General features: G+C 38.6%; 1 protein-coding gene across 1 annotated transcript; it reads right to left on the minus strand.

Annotated features, from left to right (window-relative positions):
• Positions 1-1,681: 1,681 nt before the first annotated feature.
• Positions 1,682-6,571, minus strand: fam177a1 (family with sequence similarity 177 member A1). The gene is made up of 5 exons (XM_020529878.2): positions 5,851-6,571; positions 5,389-5,565; positions 5,235-5,301; positions 3,130-3,227; positions 1,682-2,175 (listed from the first exon to the last, which is right to left on the minus strand). Exons 1-5 carry the CDS (start codon positions 5,932-5,934, stop codon positions 1,969-1,971), a joined length of 633 nt encoding a protein of 210 aa, XP_020385467.1. The 5' UTR covers positions 5,935-6,571; the 3' UTR covers positions 1,682-1,968.
• Between the last annotated feature and the right edge of the window lie 11,257 nt (positions 6,572-17,828).

Genomic DNA, 17,828 nt, shown 5'->3' on the forward strand with positions numbered 1-17,828 from the left:
CCTTAGTTTATCCTTTGATTCAGCACTGTAGAAGAAGGCAGGGATAGATTGATTATAATGCTTAAGTTAAAGCAGTGCACTTTTACCTGCAAAAACCTCTCTTCAATGTAGCTCCATCCCTTAGTGCTTCTATAGTAAGAAATGTTGGATTCCAAAAAAATTAAATGTTTTGTTAAAATGTCTCTCCCCCATTCCTCCACTGTAAAATAGCACAAAAGGAAGAAATTAATTTTTCTGTAGGTCTTGGCATCATGTCATGACCACTTTTTTTTTTTAGTAGAGTGCTTCGAAGTCTCAATCCACAATGAGGCGTATAGGTGAGCTGTTTTCCTAGAGTGGCCATCTTCTTAGCCTGCTCCCCAATTAAGGAAGGCAGACAGCCTCCTGAAGCACACTAATCAGTCAATGGCTCCAGTGCTTTCTGCAGCAGGAAAAGTTCTTTTGATTGTCTCCATGCAGAACTGTGACATTTCAGTACTGATACCCAAGTTGCAACAAAAGTTCACTATCTTTGCTTCTGAGATGAATGGATTGTTCTGAGAAAAGCTTAAGTAGACTGCACGGACTCCTGAGTTAAAAATGTAAAGTAAAGTAATCAGGATAGGTACTGAGGACATGTGTTACCCTTGGAGACAGTAAGGACTGCAGATGCGTGAAGCTAGAGTCCGTAAATATGGAGCTGGAAAAGCACAGCAGGTCAGACAGCATTTGAGGAGCAAGGAAGTCGATGTTTCGGGCCAAAACCCTTTGTCAGTGTTACCCTTGGTTTGGTAATGTAGAATATGGGTTCACATACCTAAACTAATAATGTTGGTCATTCAGAATTGAGATAAAAGAAGTTTCTTCATTGAGAGGGTTGAATGTTTGAAATGTTCGATCCTGGAGAGCACTTTTTTTTCATTCTTAGGATGTGGGTATTGCTGGCTAGACCAGCATTTATTGTCCAGAGGGCATTTAAGTCAACTATGTTGCTCTGGGTCTGGAGTCACATGTAGGCCAGCCTAGGTGAGAATGGCAATTTCATTCCCTGAAGGACAGCAGTACAGCAGATGGGTTTGTCCCAACAATTGATAATGGTTTCATGATCATTATTAGTTTCCTAATTCCAGATTTTTGTTGAATTCAAACTTCATCTGCCATCATGGGATTCAAACCCAGGTCCCCAGAATAGTACCTAGGTCTTTGGATTAATAGTCTAGCAATAATACCACCAGGCCATCATCTTGCCCTTTAAAAAAGGTACTAACAGCAATGAGCAGGTGAGACACATAAATAGCTGTCATTCTCAATGGCAGCAAGCTTGGAGAGTCAAAACTTTTTTCTTACTGCCTAGATCAACTTCCTTCCTGGAAAAAGAAACTTGACAAACTATACTTAAATATCCATCATGTAAAATCTAGAAGTTACACTGAAAACTAGTTTGATCTTACAGGATGAAATCTTCGACATGGTTAAGCCCAAAGATCCATATAGAATCACCCTTCAAGATTTAATAAGCAGTGGACAAGGTGACACAGTCAGCAGTATTCTAATTGATCTGAATGGTTTTTGGACTTATGAAAACAGAGAAGTTCTTGTTGCAAATGACAATGACGGTAGTGCTGATCTGGATGATTCATGATTCTATTAATACAACTTTGATTCCTGTACTGAGTTTGTAAATTGTACATGATAAATTGTATGTGATAAATAGTCATCATAAATTTTTATTAAAGTTTTGTAGTGTACAAAAGTGACCTTTGCTTATTTTTATAAAGAATTAAAATAAATAATTAATTATAGGTTAAACGAAACAATATTGTTTCTAGTATTAACAGTTTAATTACAGCAGATGCATGATATGAAAACAAAATTAGATGAAAGATCGCAAGGCACAACTGCATTTTCAGTGAATTAAGGCATAGCTGTTTTCTTCAGGGTAACGGGCAGCACTGAACCCTTGCATCATCTTCCATAGGATGACTTCCTCTAAGTTGGAATAGGATCGCTTTTTTGTTTGGTTTCTGTTATAATGGTGGGATCACTTTCCATTTCAAAGCTGACATTCACAAATGATGCATTAACTACTGGCAGACCATCATGTGTACTAACCATCTCTTGCTGCTGTTCCATTTGCTCTTTGTAATTGTTTTCAGCTTCTTCTGACATTTTATTTTCTTCCTCTTCTTCCTCCTCCTGTAACATTTACATGTATTAGCAAGCCTAGCTGGAAAAGTCATTTGCCTAATTAAATGAGATCCTTTTACAAACTTCCTATAAAAAGGAACTTTTTATGCCAATTCCATGCTATCCTCTCCTGTTACAGGCATTATTATCTGTAACCTTCTAGTACTGTGGATTAATTTCATGTTGCTAAATTTTTAATAGCAGGTCTAGTTTACTACTACAGGGAATAGTCTGTATTCTTCTGACATTTACAGAACTGAATGCTGACTAATTTGCCTATTGGCTGTGATCAGTTAATTTCACACAAAAAAACTTCTCAAATCTGACCACCTCCATGATCTACCTAGGTAATCTGTTTACTATATCAGCTTGCATAGCCAACAGATGAGTCAGTTGTATCTGACCTTACATGATATCTACACAAATCTCTTCCAATTTTATGACTTGGCAACTGCAGTAACTGGGCAGAAATAAGTGACATACATGCTTCTTGGGTGTTATGTATTGATCCTCTTCTTCCTCCAATGACAGTGCATGAAACATTAATCTCAACTACATGGTGTAGATATTCTAACTTGCAAATAGTGATTCCATCATATCAAACTTTATGGATTTTTTTCCACCATACCAGATTATTATTCCTGATTTCCTGTCTGTAGGTATTAATGCTCAATGATGGATGAATTTTTTCCCCCACATTATCTGGTGACTCTTGCATGTTTAAAAGGGTTTGAATCTTATGTACTTTCTAGAATGCAAATTCAATTATACATGTAAAATTTAAGACATTAATATTGATAGCCTAGTTCACATTTATAGCCACACTATAAATATTATAAATTAAGGGTAGTCTAAGATAATTCCCTGAGTTTATAAAGACTTTTTGCTGCTTGTTCATTTCTAAAACAAGTGAAATGGCTTGCTGAATTTGACTTATTAAACGAGTATAGACAGTCCGCTTACCTCCTTTTTTATCCTGTAGTACTCATCAATTGCATACTGGTATTTTGGAGCGTTTATACCAAAAAGTGAAGCTAACTTTTCTCCCAAGAAGTCACAAACTTTAAAAACAAAAGTAGCCTGTTAGTAAAAGCTCAGTTTTATGGTGAACAAAATGGTGCCAAAAACCCATTTTCTTTTGCCACTCGTTCTAGAATTTTCCTGCTTCCACTATTTTGCTATGATCCCGCTTGGCCTGCTGTGTTCATCCAGCTCTACACCTTGCTATGATTGAAGTCTGGTTTCGTGTTTCTCCTCCATTTTAATCTTGAACCTTCAGCCATATTTCAAAGATTGTCATTGATCTCATCTCTGAAGAACTTAAATTTCAAGACCTCCAAAACTCCTTTATACTCAAAAAGGAATGCCAAAGTTGATCTACTGTTTCAGCCTGATCCTGCCAACAAAATGTTTCTTCTTTACTTTTTTCCTACCCACGTATGAATTTTGCAGAGTCTTCTGCCTCAGTCAATTTTTTAAAAGTTAGTTCGAGAATGAGTGTTACTGACCAGGCCAATATTTAACATCTATTCCCTACTACCTTGGAAAAGATGATGGTGAGCTGCTTTCTTTAACAGGTGTTCCTACATTCCAAGGATTGCAGTTGTTTAAGAAGCTGGTTTACCCCCCCAATTCGATTAGGATAGGAAATTTATTGTTCTTTCTCTATGGATATTTATTTCTTTCATTTTAATCATCTTTTCCTCCCAAAAACATCACTATAAAATCTGCCTGGATGCTAATAATGCCTACCCTTCTGTAGAATCGTGGTTCTATTTGTACTCCTTTCCTCCCTGACCTCCAGCCTCTGCATTTGGCTTAGGTGCTTCTAGAGAAGGTGGAATAAAAGTAAACACAGCTCCCATTCCAAATTGGTATACGGTGAGTTTTGGTCAAGAGAGAGCACGCGCGCGAGCAGACCTGGCTTGGCTGCTATAGTGTCCATGACCGAACAACCTACCAACAGGTGGGGGGAAAAAAAACTCATTGACCTGCAGCATCTAGGGCATCACAGCTCAATAACAATTACTCCACTGGAAAACTAATGTGAGAAGATAAATGCAAGTGCCAGAAAAAAGGACATCAGAATTGTTTTTTTTTAAATCAACTACTAACTTTACATCATTAGTGCTGTTTTTATTTTTGGTCACTTAATACTGTCACTATCACTTTTCTAAAAACAGCTTTTAAAAAAGCTGGTTTACATTTCCCCCCTCCCTCAAGCCAAATAAGCAAAGCTAAAGGAGCAATATATAGCAGAGACACTGAGGAGGTATGCTGCTCAAGTTGCAGTCAGCCAGCAAAGCAGTGACTGATTTTAGAGTAGGTTCACTTGCACAGAAGATAGCAAAATTATTGAAATGCAAAAGAAACCTGCATGCCATCAATCACCTGCATGTAAAGTGATCCTATTAACATCTTCCTTGCTCAACAGAAAAAAAATGAATCAGCTTTGGCACCTCATTTTCAGCATCAGGAGTTTTGGTTGTAGAAATGTAAACTTAAACCCATAGTCTTAATAATTCAATTAGAAAGTTTATTTGCAGTTTAAATGCAAATATTTTAAAAAATGACATTTATTAAGAATGACATGGGGCTACTCTGTGGCTCAGTGGTTAGTACTGCTGTCTCACAGTACCAGGGACCCGGGTTCAATTCCAGCGACGGGTGAGTGTGCAAACTACACAGACAGACATTCTTCCCCATGGCTGCATGGGTTTCCTCCAAATGCTCCAGTTTCCTCCCACAGTGCAAAGATGTGTAGGTTAGGTGGATTAGCCATGGGAAATGCATGCCTAGGGTGGGGGGTTGAGTCTGGGTGGGATGCTCTTCAGGGAGTCAGTGTGGACTTGTTGAGCTGAATGGCCTGTTTCCACACTGTAGGGATTCTTAAAAATAGATTACATTACTTCCCCATGCCATAATTTCTTGATTAGCAAAGTAAATGATTCTCCAGGGATGTTTTTCACAATCAGGAAGTTGTAAATGTGGATTTCAAAGAGTGAAACTTCAAATATTGTTCACACAAATTACTATTGTAACCATTATAACATATATGCAGATCATACCTGACAGTGTTCCTGTAGCAAATCTTAGCATGTAAAACCACAAAAATGGGCCCCAAGGAAGTTTGGTCTGGGAATAAAATGTTTCACATTATGCATTAGACATTGAAGTTATTTTTGTGTAATAGATTAGGAATTCAATAAACTTCAACCTTACAGTATCAATTATAGGCAATAAGTCTTTCTTTTCATCTTCCTGATCCTCCTCATCTGTGCTATACTCCTCCATAGTTTCGCCACTAGCAAAGTGAATGATTCTTCGAGGAAGCTTTTGCTTTTTCGTATTCACATCTCCAAGTTCTACATTTTCAAATGATTTTCCATTTGCCTGCAACTTTAAAAAAGGGAAGAAAATAAAAGTGAAACCATCCAAGTCAATGGTTATTGGGTACATGCAAATCATGTAGTATTTTACTTTGGAAGGACTGGGTCATGTGATTAACATTGTTTGTGTATCTTCGCAAGTCAGGCTTAGAATTGAGACGGACTCGGGGCCTGGGGCCCGGCCGCTAGATGCTGTTGGGTTTGGAGCGCGCCCAGTGCTGGCAGAGCTCGGGGCCCAGCCGCTCAATACACCCGGGACTCGGTGCTAACCTCCCCTTTCTCCTCCGGGCCTTACCTTCTCCGCGTCCGTGTTACCGCCGGCCAGTAGCATATTGCCGGGACTGAGGTAGAGGCCAAGACCCGGTAACTTCTCCGCCATTCCCTGTGATCCACCGCCGAGTGAGCGCACAACAGCCCAGTGCTTGATAGGAAGAGCCACCTCTCACCCCACCCGCCTGCACTCTGCAAGGCTGTACAGGAACTGTCGAAACAACGTCTGTGAGCGTGATCTCGATTAGTCAGAAGAAGGAAAAAAATAACAAAATGCTTATTATTGACTGTACCAGTTCGCCTATTAGATTCATTCACGAATCTTAAAGCGTGTTAGAATGCACTACTCTAATAACAAGCCCAAATGAAAAGGAACTAATTCCGACTGTCCCAAAAATCTAAATGAATCGGTTCCAGACGTTTAAATTGAAAAGACTACACTGGTTCTGAAATCTCTGGTTATCGGACCACATCTCTGAAGCAGTTTGATAAAGTGACCATTAAGAGTTCTGTTCTAGAATTAGTAAAACTAACTGATGCCTCAGAGGGTTGGAGGAATTACACAGAGAAGCTTGTATAATCGAATGTTTTATGTTTAACTTTTATTTGTGTTTGGGATAGAGTTATGGGAAACATACTCTTCTGCTTTAATCTACCAATTTAGTTTTAACGCAGACACTTGTGTCTGGTAAAACTCTAATATTCATAATATAATAGCTGTAATAAATGTCTGTTGGATTCTTCGAAAACACTGTATCTCCAACCAGGTGTTTGTGATATGGGAAATAACATAAGCATTACTGCATTTGGTAAAATACTTTGTTGGATGTGAACTTGCACTGAACTACCAGCAGCAGAGATCTATAGAGGACTCCAGTATATTGGTGGTTGCTATATAGAAAACTAATAAAGACCAATCAGACTGCAACAGAAAATTTGGACAAAGGGACAGTTGCTCATACTGCAATACTATTAATTTATATGAGTACAGTCAATGATACAGATCTGTATTTAAGGCATTGACTGCCAAGAAGACAGATTATTTGTTTTAGTTGGGATGTAAATTCAAGTTACAAATGAACAAAGATTGCCTCAATTAAATTTTATTTTTACAAATTTCATGTTTGAGAGGAGGCAGTGTTTTAAACTACAGAAAACTGAAACCTAGAACAATTTGTTCCTGAAAGATGATACAAAATTAATACCTCTTAATCACTGTAGCCACAGGGTTTGGTTCTTAAAGAAGAGAACTTTTAATTTCCACTGACATGAAGTCAAGGAGTATTCGTTTTTAACTTTTATCGACTTAAAGGTACAATCCGCCCTTTTAAAAGTTGAATCATGGATTGCAAAAGCCTAATTATCAAATGGGCATCTTGTGACATCCTTACTGAATTATAACTGTGCAAACACCAAATATAGTTCCATTTTACAGATCAAGTGACAGATGATCCTGAGGAGGAAAAAAAAGCTTTAAAAATATTGCTTGCCTTTAGCTTAACACATCTGGTCGTTCCAAATACCACAGGAAAGACCCCGGACAGACTTGGAAACTTATCGAAGACTGTTCCAAGGTAAGAATTAACTTGAGGTTTAGAGATTCCAATTCATATCATACAGATAGAAACCCCCCAAGAGTCTATTGATCAGTTTATTGAAAGATATTGTAGCATAGTGCATGAGTATAACTTTATAAAGAGGAACTGTCAGAAAGACTTAGTGTGCTAGTCACCATCTCTACCCCAATTAAAGTCTTTAGGAAGGTTCTTTTGTAGAAGCAAAAGGACCATACCATTGCAACGATACTTGAGGATGGACACCAGTATGAAGCTATAGTGCAGGCCACAATAATAGAATGTTTTAGGTGTGGCCTGCACTGTTGCTATGGTCAGCAAAGTACATCAAACCAACAAAATCTGTAACAGATATGGTTTGTTGCACTGTCTTTGGGGACAAACTCATACCAGATGATAAACCACGATTGTGCCTAAATGAGAAAAGAAGCTGTCTTACACAACAAAATATGGTTTATTACATGATGAAAATAGGTACAAGTTACATTGCCTAGTCTGGCATAATTATAAAGATTATCAGGAGCAAGAGATGGCATAGCTATCCTCATTGAGACCTTGTACTTCCTGGAGTCATAGAGAGAGACGCATGGAGTCATACAACAAAGAAGGCCTTCAGTTGATCGGTCAGCACAGACACAGGGTCCACTAATCCCACTTTCCAGCACTTGGCCTCTAACTTTAACTGTTGTGACATGTCAAGTGCTCATCCATGTATTTTAACAGTTATGAGGTCTCCCTCCACTGCCCTCCCAGGCAATATATTTCAGATTCCCACCACCCTCTGGGTGCAAAAAAACTTCCATAACTCCCTGCTAAGCTTCCTGCCCTTCATGTTAAAATTATGCCCCTCATTATTGGCCTTCAACTTGGGAACAGCTACTTCCTCTCCACCTTGTCCATGCCCTCATAATCTGATATATATCTCAATCATGTTCCCCCGCAGCCTTCTCTGTTCTAAAGAAAACAACCCAAGTTTATCCAGCCTCTCTTTGTAGCTAAAATGGCCAGTTTCAGATGACATTCTGGTGAATCTCCTCTGCACCCTGTCCAGTGTAATTACTCCTTTCTAGAACTGCACAGAGTGCTCCAGCTGTGGCCTAACCAAAGGTTTGTACGGCTCCAACATAACTTCCCTGCTCTTATAATCTGTGTCAGGACTGATAAAGACAAATGTTCCATATTCCTTCTTAACCACCCTATTAGCCTGCCCAGCCACCTTTATGGATCTGAGGACAAGGACCCCATGATCCCTCAGTTCTTTCTGTCCAAAGACTATGCAGCTTTGCTATTAACTCTTTCAGAGCCATTACCTCATACAAAACTTCCTCCAAGCTGCTCTACCCGTGGTTAATATTTATGCATTAAAGTTAATAAATACTTCTCCATTTACTGTCTAACTCCACAAATTAAAGTGGTCCAGAGGATTCACAATTCTCCAAGTTGTGTCATGACTTTCACTAGAACCTTTGATTTCATGTGTGTCCATTATGGAAAGTTGGTGCTCTGTTGAAACAAAGCACTAAGGGCTGCACAGTGGCACAGTGGTTAGCACTGCTGCCTCACAGTGCCAAGGACCAGGGTTCAATTCCACTATTGGGCAACTGTCTGCGTGGAGTTGCACATTCTGCATGTGTGTCTTCTGGGTGCCCCAGTTTCCTCCCACAGTCCAAAGATTTGCAGGCTAGGTGGATTGGCCATACTAAATTGCCTGTAGTATTCAGGGATGTATAGATTAGGGGGATGGGTCTGGGTGGACTTGTTGGGCCAAAGGGCCTGTTTCCACACTGTAGGGATTCTATCAAATACTTTTGTCCTTATAGTATCCTGAATTTTTAGACCAAGTAATATCTTTGTAAGTGTGAGATCATGCACTTTGGTGAGAAGAATAAAAACATGGACTATTTTCTAAATGGGGAGAAAATTCAGAAGTCTTAAGTGCAAAGAGACTTGGGAGTTCTAGTCCAGATTCTCTCAAGGAAAACTTGCACGTTGAGTCAGTAGTCAGTAAGGCAAATGCAATGTTGGCATTTATTTTGAGAGAACTTGAATATAAAAGCAGGGATGTACTACGGAGGCTTTATAAGGCTCTGGTCAGGCCACATTTGGAGTATTGTATGCAGTTTTGGGCCCCATATCTCAGGAAGGATGTACTGAGTGGTGAATCTATGGAATTCATTGCCATAGAAGATCATGGAGTACATTTACGACTGAGGTAGATAGATTCTTGATTATCAAGGGGATCAAGGGTTACGGGGAGAAAGCAAGAGAATGGGATTGAGGAACTTATCAGCCATGATTGAATGGTGGAGCAGGCTTGATGGGCCAAATGGCCTAATTTCTGCTCCTATGTCTGATGGTCTTATGGTCTTATGGTAACCATGACCTGAACCATGAACATGTGTCTCCATGGAGTGTTCAAGTAAATCTTTACTTTCAGTCTGCTAAATCTGTAATCTCTCAATCTCTAATCTCTTTACTTCAAATTGTTGAGTAGGTTGGATGTATTCATTTGCCCTATGGATGTCCTACTGGTGAACTAAGCATTTTTCTAAACTTAGTTGTGTCACTAGGGGATTGCTGATTACTTAGCGTTATCTTTGTGATTGATACTGATAATTCTTCTTTGGAAGATGAAGAATTGAAATATTGTTCTTGAACTGGTGTTAGCTCATCCTTCCAGATTGTTATGACACAGAGACAGACAACTGACCCACATCAGCCTCTCTGCCTCTGTATTCGCAATACAGTAAAATTAAAACCTTCAAAGACCTTAAAAAATGACCCAAATGTCAGAAAGTTAACTAAGAAATCATCATTTGGATTTCTTTGGTATCTAAATGTTGCTTTATTCTGTTTAACTCAAAAGTTATTAAATTTTTAGTAGATAACTCATGATGGCGTTAAAGCTTGTAATCTTGCTTTAAATAAATGTTGTTTTAATTTGCTTACCTTAAAGTCTCTTCAACTTTTAAATTCTGTATAATAGAAATATTACAAAACTTTTTTTCATTTGTAAGTCTTATGAACTCTATTACGGTACTGCTTGTGATAGTCTTCCAAGATAGCTTAAAATTCTGTATAGGGCAGTGTTGTGTCTCTACTGATTACTGGAGATTATCCCAATAAAAATGGAGGTATCCCAACCTGTACAGGTTTTCTCATCTTCTGGAGGCAAGATGAAAGTTTCCTGTTCTATCATGGGCAAAATCGCATTTCCCACCTTTTACAGATTACAACATAATATATGACCCTTTGCCAAATTTTATAAATAAGCCTCGTTATGAACTTTGAGCATTTCACATCCTTTAAATTCTTCTGTCTCTATTCATTACCCTGTATGTTCAAACTGTTTTAAATTGCACTTTTGTTGCCATAAATATACTCTGTAACTTTCCCGATACCACAACCTTGGAATAAGTTAATTTTCTTCCCTTGTACTATCTAATGCAACCTTGCCTTTTTGCACCTGTTTACATTGGTAGTGATGCTTGTTTTGATAAGTCTGTTGTCTGTCTTTTTCACCTTTTCTCCTTCACAGCCATTATTGTAAAGGTCTTTCCCCTTGCTGCAGGATTTATAGCATTATTCATGTAGCTCTTAACTGCTCCTACAGATCCTTTCTTCTGTAAGGACGCTGTAACTTCCCGGTGTGACTAGTTTTTACTCACTTCCGAGCCAAGCTAACTGCTTGTTTTTCCTCTGTTACCTTGAAGTATATATGCAAGTATCCCTGCTACTGATTATCATGTCATAACTGATAGCTTGTATTTGGGGTATAGTGAGGCTACAAAGCCTCCTCGATGCTATTTTTAAAGAACCAAATAAAACAAAATTAGTGTAGGTTTCCCTAATAAAAATCAAAATTCCAAAGGAAAATCATGTTTTCTACTGAATCCAAATCCCTACCTAATTCACAGTGGGAACAGATAATCACTATTTAATCTTAAAGAGAGGCACCTGTCTTACTCAATAAGGTGTAGTTTGTTGCACAATGCAAAAGATATGTTACATAGACCAGTTAAGCATAATTACAAAGGCAAACAAGAGTCTGAGACGACTCATCTGTCTCCATTGTTATCTCATTCTAAGATCCTTCTTCTCTATCCAAAGATTGTATGACATCATTAGATTGATGGAACTTAATGCAGCTTCAACAGTAATACTTCTGGATTCATTACCTTATACAACATTATGGAGAGGCAAGCCCAAAGAATTTGAATAGAAGGATGATGATATTGACTTTGAGCCAACAAAATCTGCACGTACAGAGATGATGGGTGAGGGAACCTGACGCAACAGAAATTCAGATGTTGTGGAAATTATGGAGGGTGTAGGTTGGGAGATCAGAAGTGTATTCAAATAGTTGAGTCTGTTGATAACAAAGGCAAGTTTCAGCAGTTGAAGAATTGAGGTAAGGGGAAACAGAAGTGAAATTATGGAAGTAGGCAGTCTTGGTAATATAATGTGGAGGTGGAAGCCATCTTAAATGTTAAGTAGGACTCAAAGGGTGCCAATAATCTTGTTCACTCTCAGTAGCCAAGGTGAGTGATGTAGTTAGCCAGAGAACAGAGTTTGTGGCATAGTCTGAAAACAGTCTTGCCAATATTTAATTAAAGTTGACTGCTCACCAATGTTAGACAGGTGGCTTGACAAATCTGAAACAGTGAGGGATTTAAGAGAGATGATGATGAGTTAGCAGGCTGTCATCAGTGTCCATGTGAGATGCAATGTGTTTGGATGATGATGATGATGTTGACAGCTATGTGTCACTGGAAAATCTGAAGATTCATACTGCTTTCACAGCATTTGTAAACTGCCAATTCAGTACATAAACTGTAGGAATGTCTGGATGATTTGAATGTCTTAATCTAGATGTATGTAGTCACAGATCCAAGTATGAAATTAATTTAATTTGATTCTCCTTCAACTTGTACTCTCATTCCATCTGCTTATTTTAGAATTTGAAGTATTATTTACCAAAACCCCTGACTTCACTGGCTCCACTGATAACAGGTCCAGCAGCAAAGCCTCAAATCAAAAGTTCACATTGTTATGTTCAAAGCCTTCCATCACCTCATCCCTACCTATCTCTGTAACCCTTACCATCCCTACAACTCTCTGTGATCCTCCTATTCTGGCCTCTTGCTTTGCCTAATTTTCTTCAGCTTCCATTAACAGCTGTGCCTTAAATTGTCTAGTCCTCCAGCTCTTGAAATCCCCGCATAAATCTTCTTACTTCTCTTGGTTGCTTCTTAAAACCTACATCTGCAACCAGATTTTTTCTTAATAGCTTAGTGTCCGATTTATGTGATATTTGACACAGATCAGATAATGGTTAAAAAGAAACAAAGAACTGTGGATGCTGGAAATCTGAAACAAAAATAAATTGCTGGAAAAACACAGCAGATCTGGCAGCAGATGTGGAGAAAAAGCGGACTTAATGTTTTGGATCCGGTGAAGTGTTCTGAATATATTTTGATTTATTTGATTTGTATTTGATTTATTACCTGGTTTCATAAAAGAAAGGTACTCATTGGAAGATTCTACATGTGATTTCTAGTTTGTGCTGAAGAATTGGGATTGCAGTATGGTTAACTTTAACAGTCTTGGCCAAGGCAGAAAGAAATATAGACACCTAGAATCCACTTTTGAATACTAGATCAATGACCATATCTAAAAACTGCTTGTGTGGACAGAATCAGGTTCAGACATGACCTTTTCTGCAGTTAAATAACCTGCCTCCACAAAAAGAAGGGAGGATTTGACAAGGCACTTCTACCTTCTCCATTTTGAAGAAAACACGGTCTAAAGTAACAACAATGCTTGGAAGAATATTAGAGATTTTAAAACATTCATTTTCAGAATATTTCAGAAGCATTTTTACCAAGACCAACATTTATTGCTATCCATGGTTGCCTAGAGAAAGTACTAGGCCATCTTCGTGAACTACATAGTGATGAGGTAGGATACTTCAGGGATAGTGAAGTATGGGCTGGAGGACAGTTACCTGGCCAGAGCAGGTAATGACCACTGTTTTCCTTCCAGATAAGGCATTAGTGAACTTGTTAGCTTTTTACAACAATCTTCCTGGTCACATTTACTGGCACCAGCTTTACATTTTTAAAACATGAATTCACCTTCTCAAATTGCCATAGCAGGATTTCAGTTACTGTACTCTGGATTATTAGTCTAGGCCATGGGTTGATAGTCCAGTAATTTAACTACTACTTTACTGTACCCTTCTTCATATCTGTTATAACAATCTTCTAAATAAAAAAACATTTCCTTTTATTACTATCCCAGCTGACAGTTAATGTTCATTTTGAGAGGTCTGGAATACAAGAGCATAGATGAACTGCTGAGTTGTACAAGGCTCAGTTCAGACCACATTTGGAATACTGTGAGCAGTTGTGGGTCCTGTACCTAAAGAAGGATCTGTTGGCATTGGAGGGGGACCTGAGATGGTTTACAAGGGGATGAAGGACTTGTCATAGGAGGAGCGGTTGAGGATGCTGGGTCTGTACTCAGTGGAGTTTAGAAGGACGAGGGGGGATTTCATTGAAACTTACAAAATCGTGAGAAGCTTGAATAAATTGAAGAAGATGTTTCCACTAGAAGGAGAGACTAGGACCTAAGGGCACAGCCTCAGAATGAAGACATCATCCTTTAGAACTGAGATGAGGAGGAATTTCTTCAGCCAGTGGGTGGTTAATCTGTGGAACTCATTGCCACAAAAGGTGTGGACGCCAAGTCGTTTGAGTGTCTTAGATACAGACATGTAGGTTCTTCATTAGTAATAAGATCAAGGGTTACAAGGAGAAGACAAGAGAATGGGATTGAGAAATATATCGGATTGATTAAATAGTCCTCAAACGCTCCTCCTATGACAAGCCCTTCATCCCCTTGTAAACCGACTCAGGACCCCCTCCAATGCCAACAGATCCTTCCTTAGATACAGGTCCCAAAATTGCTCACAATATTCCAAATGTTTTCTGACCTGAGCCTTATATAGTTCATCAGTTCATCTCTGCTCTTGTATTCTAACCCTCTTGAAATGAATGCCAACATTGCATTTTCCTTGTCCAGTATTACCATCAGCTGAGATCATAATAAAAAGTCTTTTTAGTTAAACGATTGTTATAGCAAATATGAACAAGGGTACAGTAGGGTAGTGGTGAAATTACTTGATGGGCTGAACATCGTAATTCTGCTCCTGTAGTTTATGGTCTTAAGTCAGAATGCCGAATGAAACCTGCTTAGTAGATCATGAGTTTTATTTTTATAGTTTATTGCTCTTACAGTCAGTCATTGACTATATTCACATGTGGTTGCCAATGTATTTTTAACAAAAAAAATACCATTATCACATTGTAGAAAATAAAAATCCATATATTGGAATGATCTTATCATACATGGATGATTTGGAGTTGGGGACTAAGTGTGGTGTGTCAAAATTTGCAGATGACACTAAGCTAATTGGTAGACCAAAGAGTGCAGAAGACACTGAAAGTCTGCAGAGGGATATAGATAGTCTAAGTGAGTGGGCAAAGGTCTGGCAGATGGAGTACAATGTTGATAAGTGTGAGGTCATCCATTTTGGTAGGAATAACAGCAAAATGGACTATGTTTAAATGGTAAAAAATTGCAGCACGCTGCTGTGCAGAGGGACTTGGGTGTCCTTGTGCATGAATTGCTAAAAGTAGGATTGCAGGTGCAGCAGGTAATTAAAAAGGCAAATGGAATTTTGTCTGCCATTGCTAGAGGGAGGAATTTAAAAACAGGGAGGCTATGCTGCAGCTGTATAAGGTCCTGGTGAGGCCACACCTGGAGTACTGTGTGCAGTTTTGGTCTCCTTACTTGAGAAGGGATATACTAGCACTGGAGGGGATGCAGAGGAGATTCACTCGGTTGATTCCAGAGTTGAGAGGGTTGGATTATGAGGAGAGACTGAGTAGGCTGGGATTATACTCATTGGAATTCAGAAGAATGAGGGGAGATCTTATAGAAACATAAGATTATGAAGGGAATAGATAAGGTGGAGGCAGGGAGGTTGTTTCCACTAGCAGGTGAAACTAGGACTAGGGGGCATAGCCTCAAAATAAAGGGAAGCAGATGTAAGACTGAGGTCAGCAGGAACTTCTTCACCCAAAGGGTTGTGAATCTGTGGAATGCCCTGTCCAGTGGAGCGGTTGAAGCTACCTTGCTGAATGTTTTTAAGGCAAAGCTAGATAAATTTTTGAACAGTAAAGGAATTAAGGGTTATGGTGAGCGGGCGGGTAAGTGGAGCTGAGTCTCAAAAAGATCAGCCATGACCTTATTGAATGGCGGGCAGGCTTGAGGGGCCAGATGGCCTACTCCTGCTCCTAGTTCTTATGTTCTTATACCTATCAAAAATAAGGTTTAAACTTTTTTTCCCAGCAGTATCCTTTACAGACATTCAATCCCAGTGAAATATCACTCCTATCTGCAATTCAATGTTTCCTACTCAACTGATGATGTTGCAAGTATTTCCTTTTGGTGACTTTCAGCACATTCATCAGATGTGATTTGCTCCATCTTTCTTAGAGACACACAGACACAAATTAACTGACTGACATTTCTCACTGAACTGTAAGGAACATTCAGGACTTTTTTCCAGCCCTGTCTACTTGGACTACTAAAACAGCTTAAGCCTTATTTTCAGCTCTGATCGCCTGGAGACTGCCAAAACAAAACTGACATTTTGTTTGTATGGAGCTTTTCTTTCAAACTGCACTTACTCTGCCCTCTGACCTCTGTTTCTATAGGTCACAAAAGCTCAACTAAGTGAACATTTGAGCAGTTATTACTCTAGGTACCTTGTTTAATCATTTAGCTTAAGTCACATAACTTATTGAGAAAACCACAAGTTCCCTTCAAGTCACTCACCATCCTGACTTGAAAGTACATCATCATTCCTTCACTGTCATTGTGTCAAAATCCTGGAATTCCCTAATATCCTTGTTGGTGTACCTATGGCACATGGACTGCAGCAGTTCAAGAAGGTAGCCTACTGCTATTTTCTCTAGGGCAACTAGGGATGGGCAATAAATGCTGGTCAACCAAGGATACCTATATCCCAAAAGCAAATTTTTAAAAAATGCTGTTTTGACACACTGTTAAAAAAAGTTTCTTGCCCTTAAAAAGTCACATTCTCAGAACTAAAAATCAAAAACTTATTTATCTCTACTTTAGAATCCAAGTTCCCAAATAACAATAATCTATTGTAAACCATTGTCACATCTCTTCCTCCCCCGAAAGGGAAAATGGATCTTTAAGGGACATTTTAATTTTGTATAAGAGATGGTAGGAACTGCAGATGCTGGAGAATCTGAGATAACAAGGTGTAGAGCTGGATGAACACAGCAGGCCAAGCAGCATCATAGGAGCAGGAAGGCTGACGTTTCGGGCCTAGACCCTTCATCAGAAAAATTTTGTATTAAGATTTACTCCGCTATTTGCATTTTACTTCGACAGTAATGATATGTTGAACATTCAAGGACTTCCATAGCAATCATATTCTACAGAAGTCCATTTTTGAACATGAGATTTGTTTTCTTTTATATTTGCTTTTGATCAAGCATCCACTATAATATTGTCTTTTCTTGGGATGCTAATTATTTTCAAATTATATCGTTGCGACATTAAATTCCAACAAAACAGTTTCAAATTCTTGGTACGAAATCTCAGTAAATAAAACTAAAGAATTGTGGTCCAAATAAATAAAAGTCTCTGGTGAGTTGTTGGATTTGTAGACTTCAAAATATTGCAGAGTACAAACTAGGTTCAATGTTTCTTTGTCCAGTATGGAGTATTTCTGTTGGCACAAATTTAATTTTTAGGAAACTAACTGTCTGGTCATTCGATCCTCATTTCATCCTTGTGTAACAGCACTGCATCAACACCAGTGCTACTGGTGTCAACAACTAGTTTGAATGGCTTATCTTAATTTGGTAAACTTGATGCAGAATTCTGACATTCCTGCGTACTCGAATTTCTTGCCTATTTTTTAGCTAAATGGGATAATGGAACTACTACAGTGCTGAAATTTGGAACAAACTTCTGATAAAATCCACTCATACAACATATTGCAAAATTTTGCATTTTGTCTTAGGTAAAGGAAAATTCAAGATATCCTTTATTTTTGACTCTCTAAGTGCTACATGGCCTTTTCCCCTACAGGGTGGCCTAAATATTTCACTTATGCTTTGGCAAATTCACTTCTAGCTTTCTTTCAGACCAGCTCGGCACTTTGAAACTGATCAAACAATTTAAGTCCTAGACAAAAAAAAAATGAAAGAACTGCAGATGCTGGAAACCTGAAACAAAAACAGAAATTGCTGGAAAATCTCTGCAGGTCAGGCAGCATCTGTGGAGAGAAATCAGAGTTAACATTTTGGGTCCAATGACC

This window comes from Rhincodon typus, chromosome 8 (genome assembly GCF_021869965.1).
Source record: "Rhincodon typus isolate 14 chromosome 8, sRhiTyp1.1, whole genome shotgun sequence".
Classification (NCBI taxonomy): domain Eukaryota; kingdom Metazoa; phylum Chordata; class Chondrichthyes; order Orectolobiformes; family Rhincodontidae; genus Rhincodon; species Rhincodon typus.

Bases quoted from the DNA above. Each gene is read 5' to 3' on its own strand.
- fam177a1 (XM_020529878.2), bottom strand. From the start codon at position 5,934: ATGGCGGAGAAGTTACCGGGTCTTGGCCTCTACCTCAGTCCCGGCAAT. The intron at 3,228-5,234 runs GTATGATCTGCA...TTGTTTTTAAAG, and splicing joins TGCTACAGGAACACTGTCAG to TTTGTGACTTCTTGGGAGAA. The intron at 2,176-3,129 runs GTAAGCGGACTG...TAAATGTTACAG, and splicing joins ACTACAGGATAAAAAAGGAG to GAGGAGGAAGAAGAGGAAGA.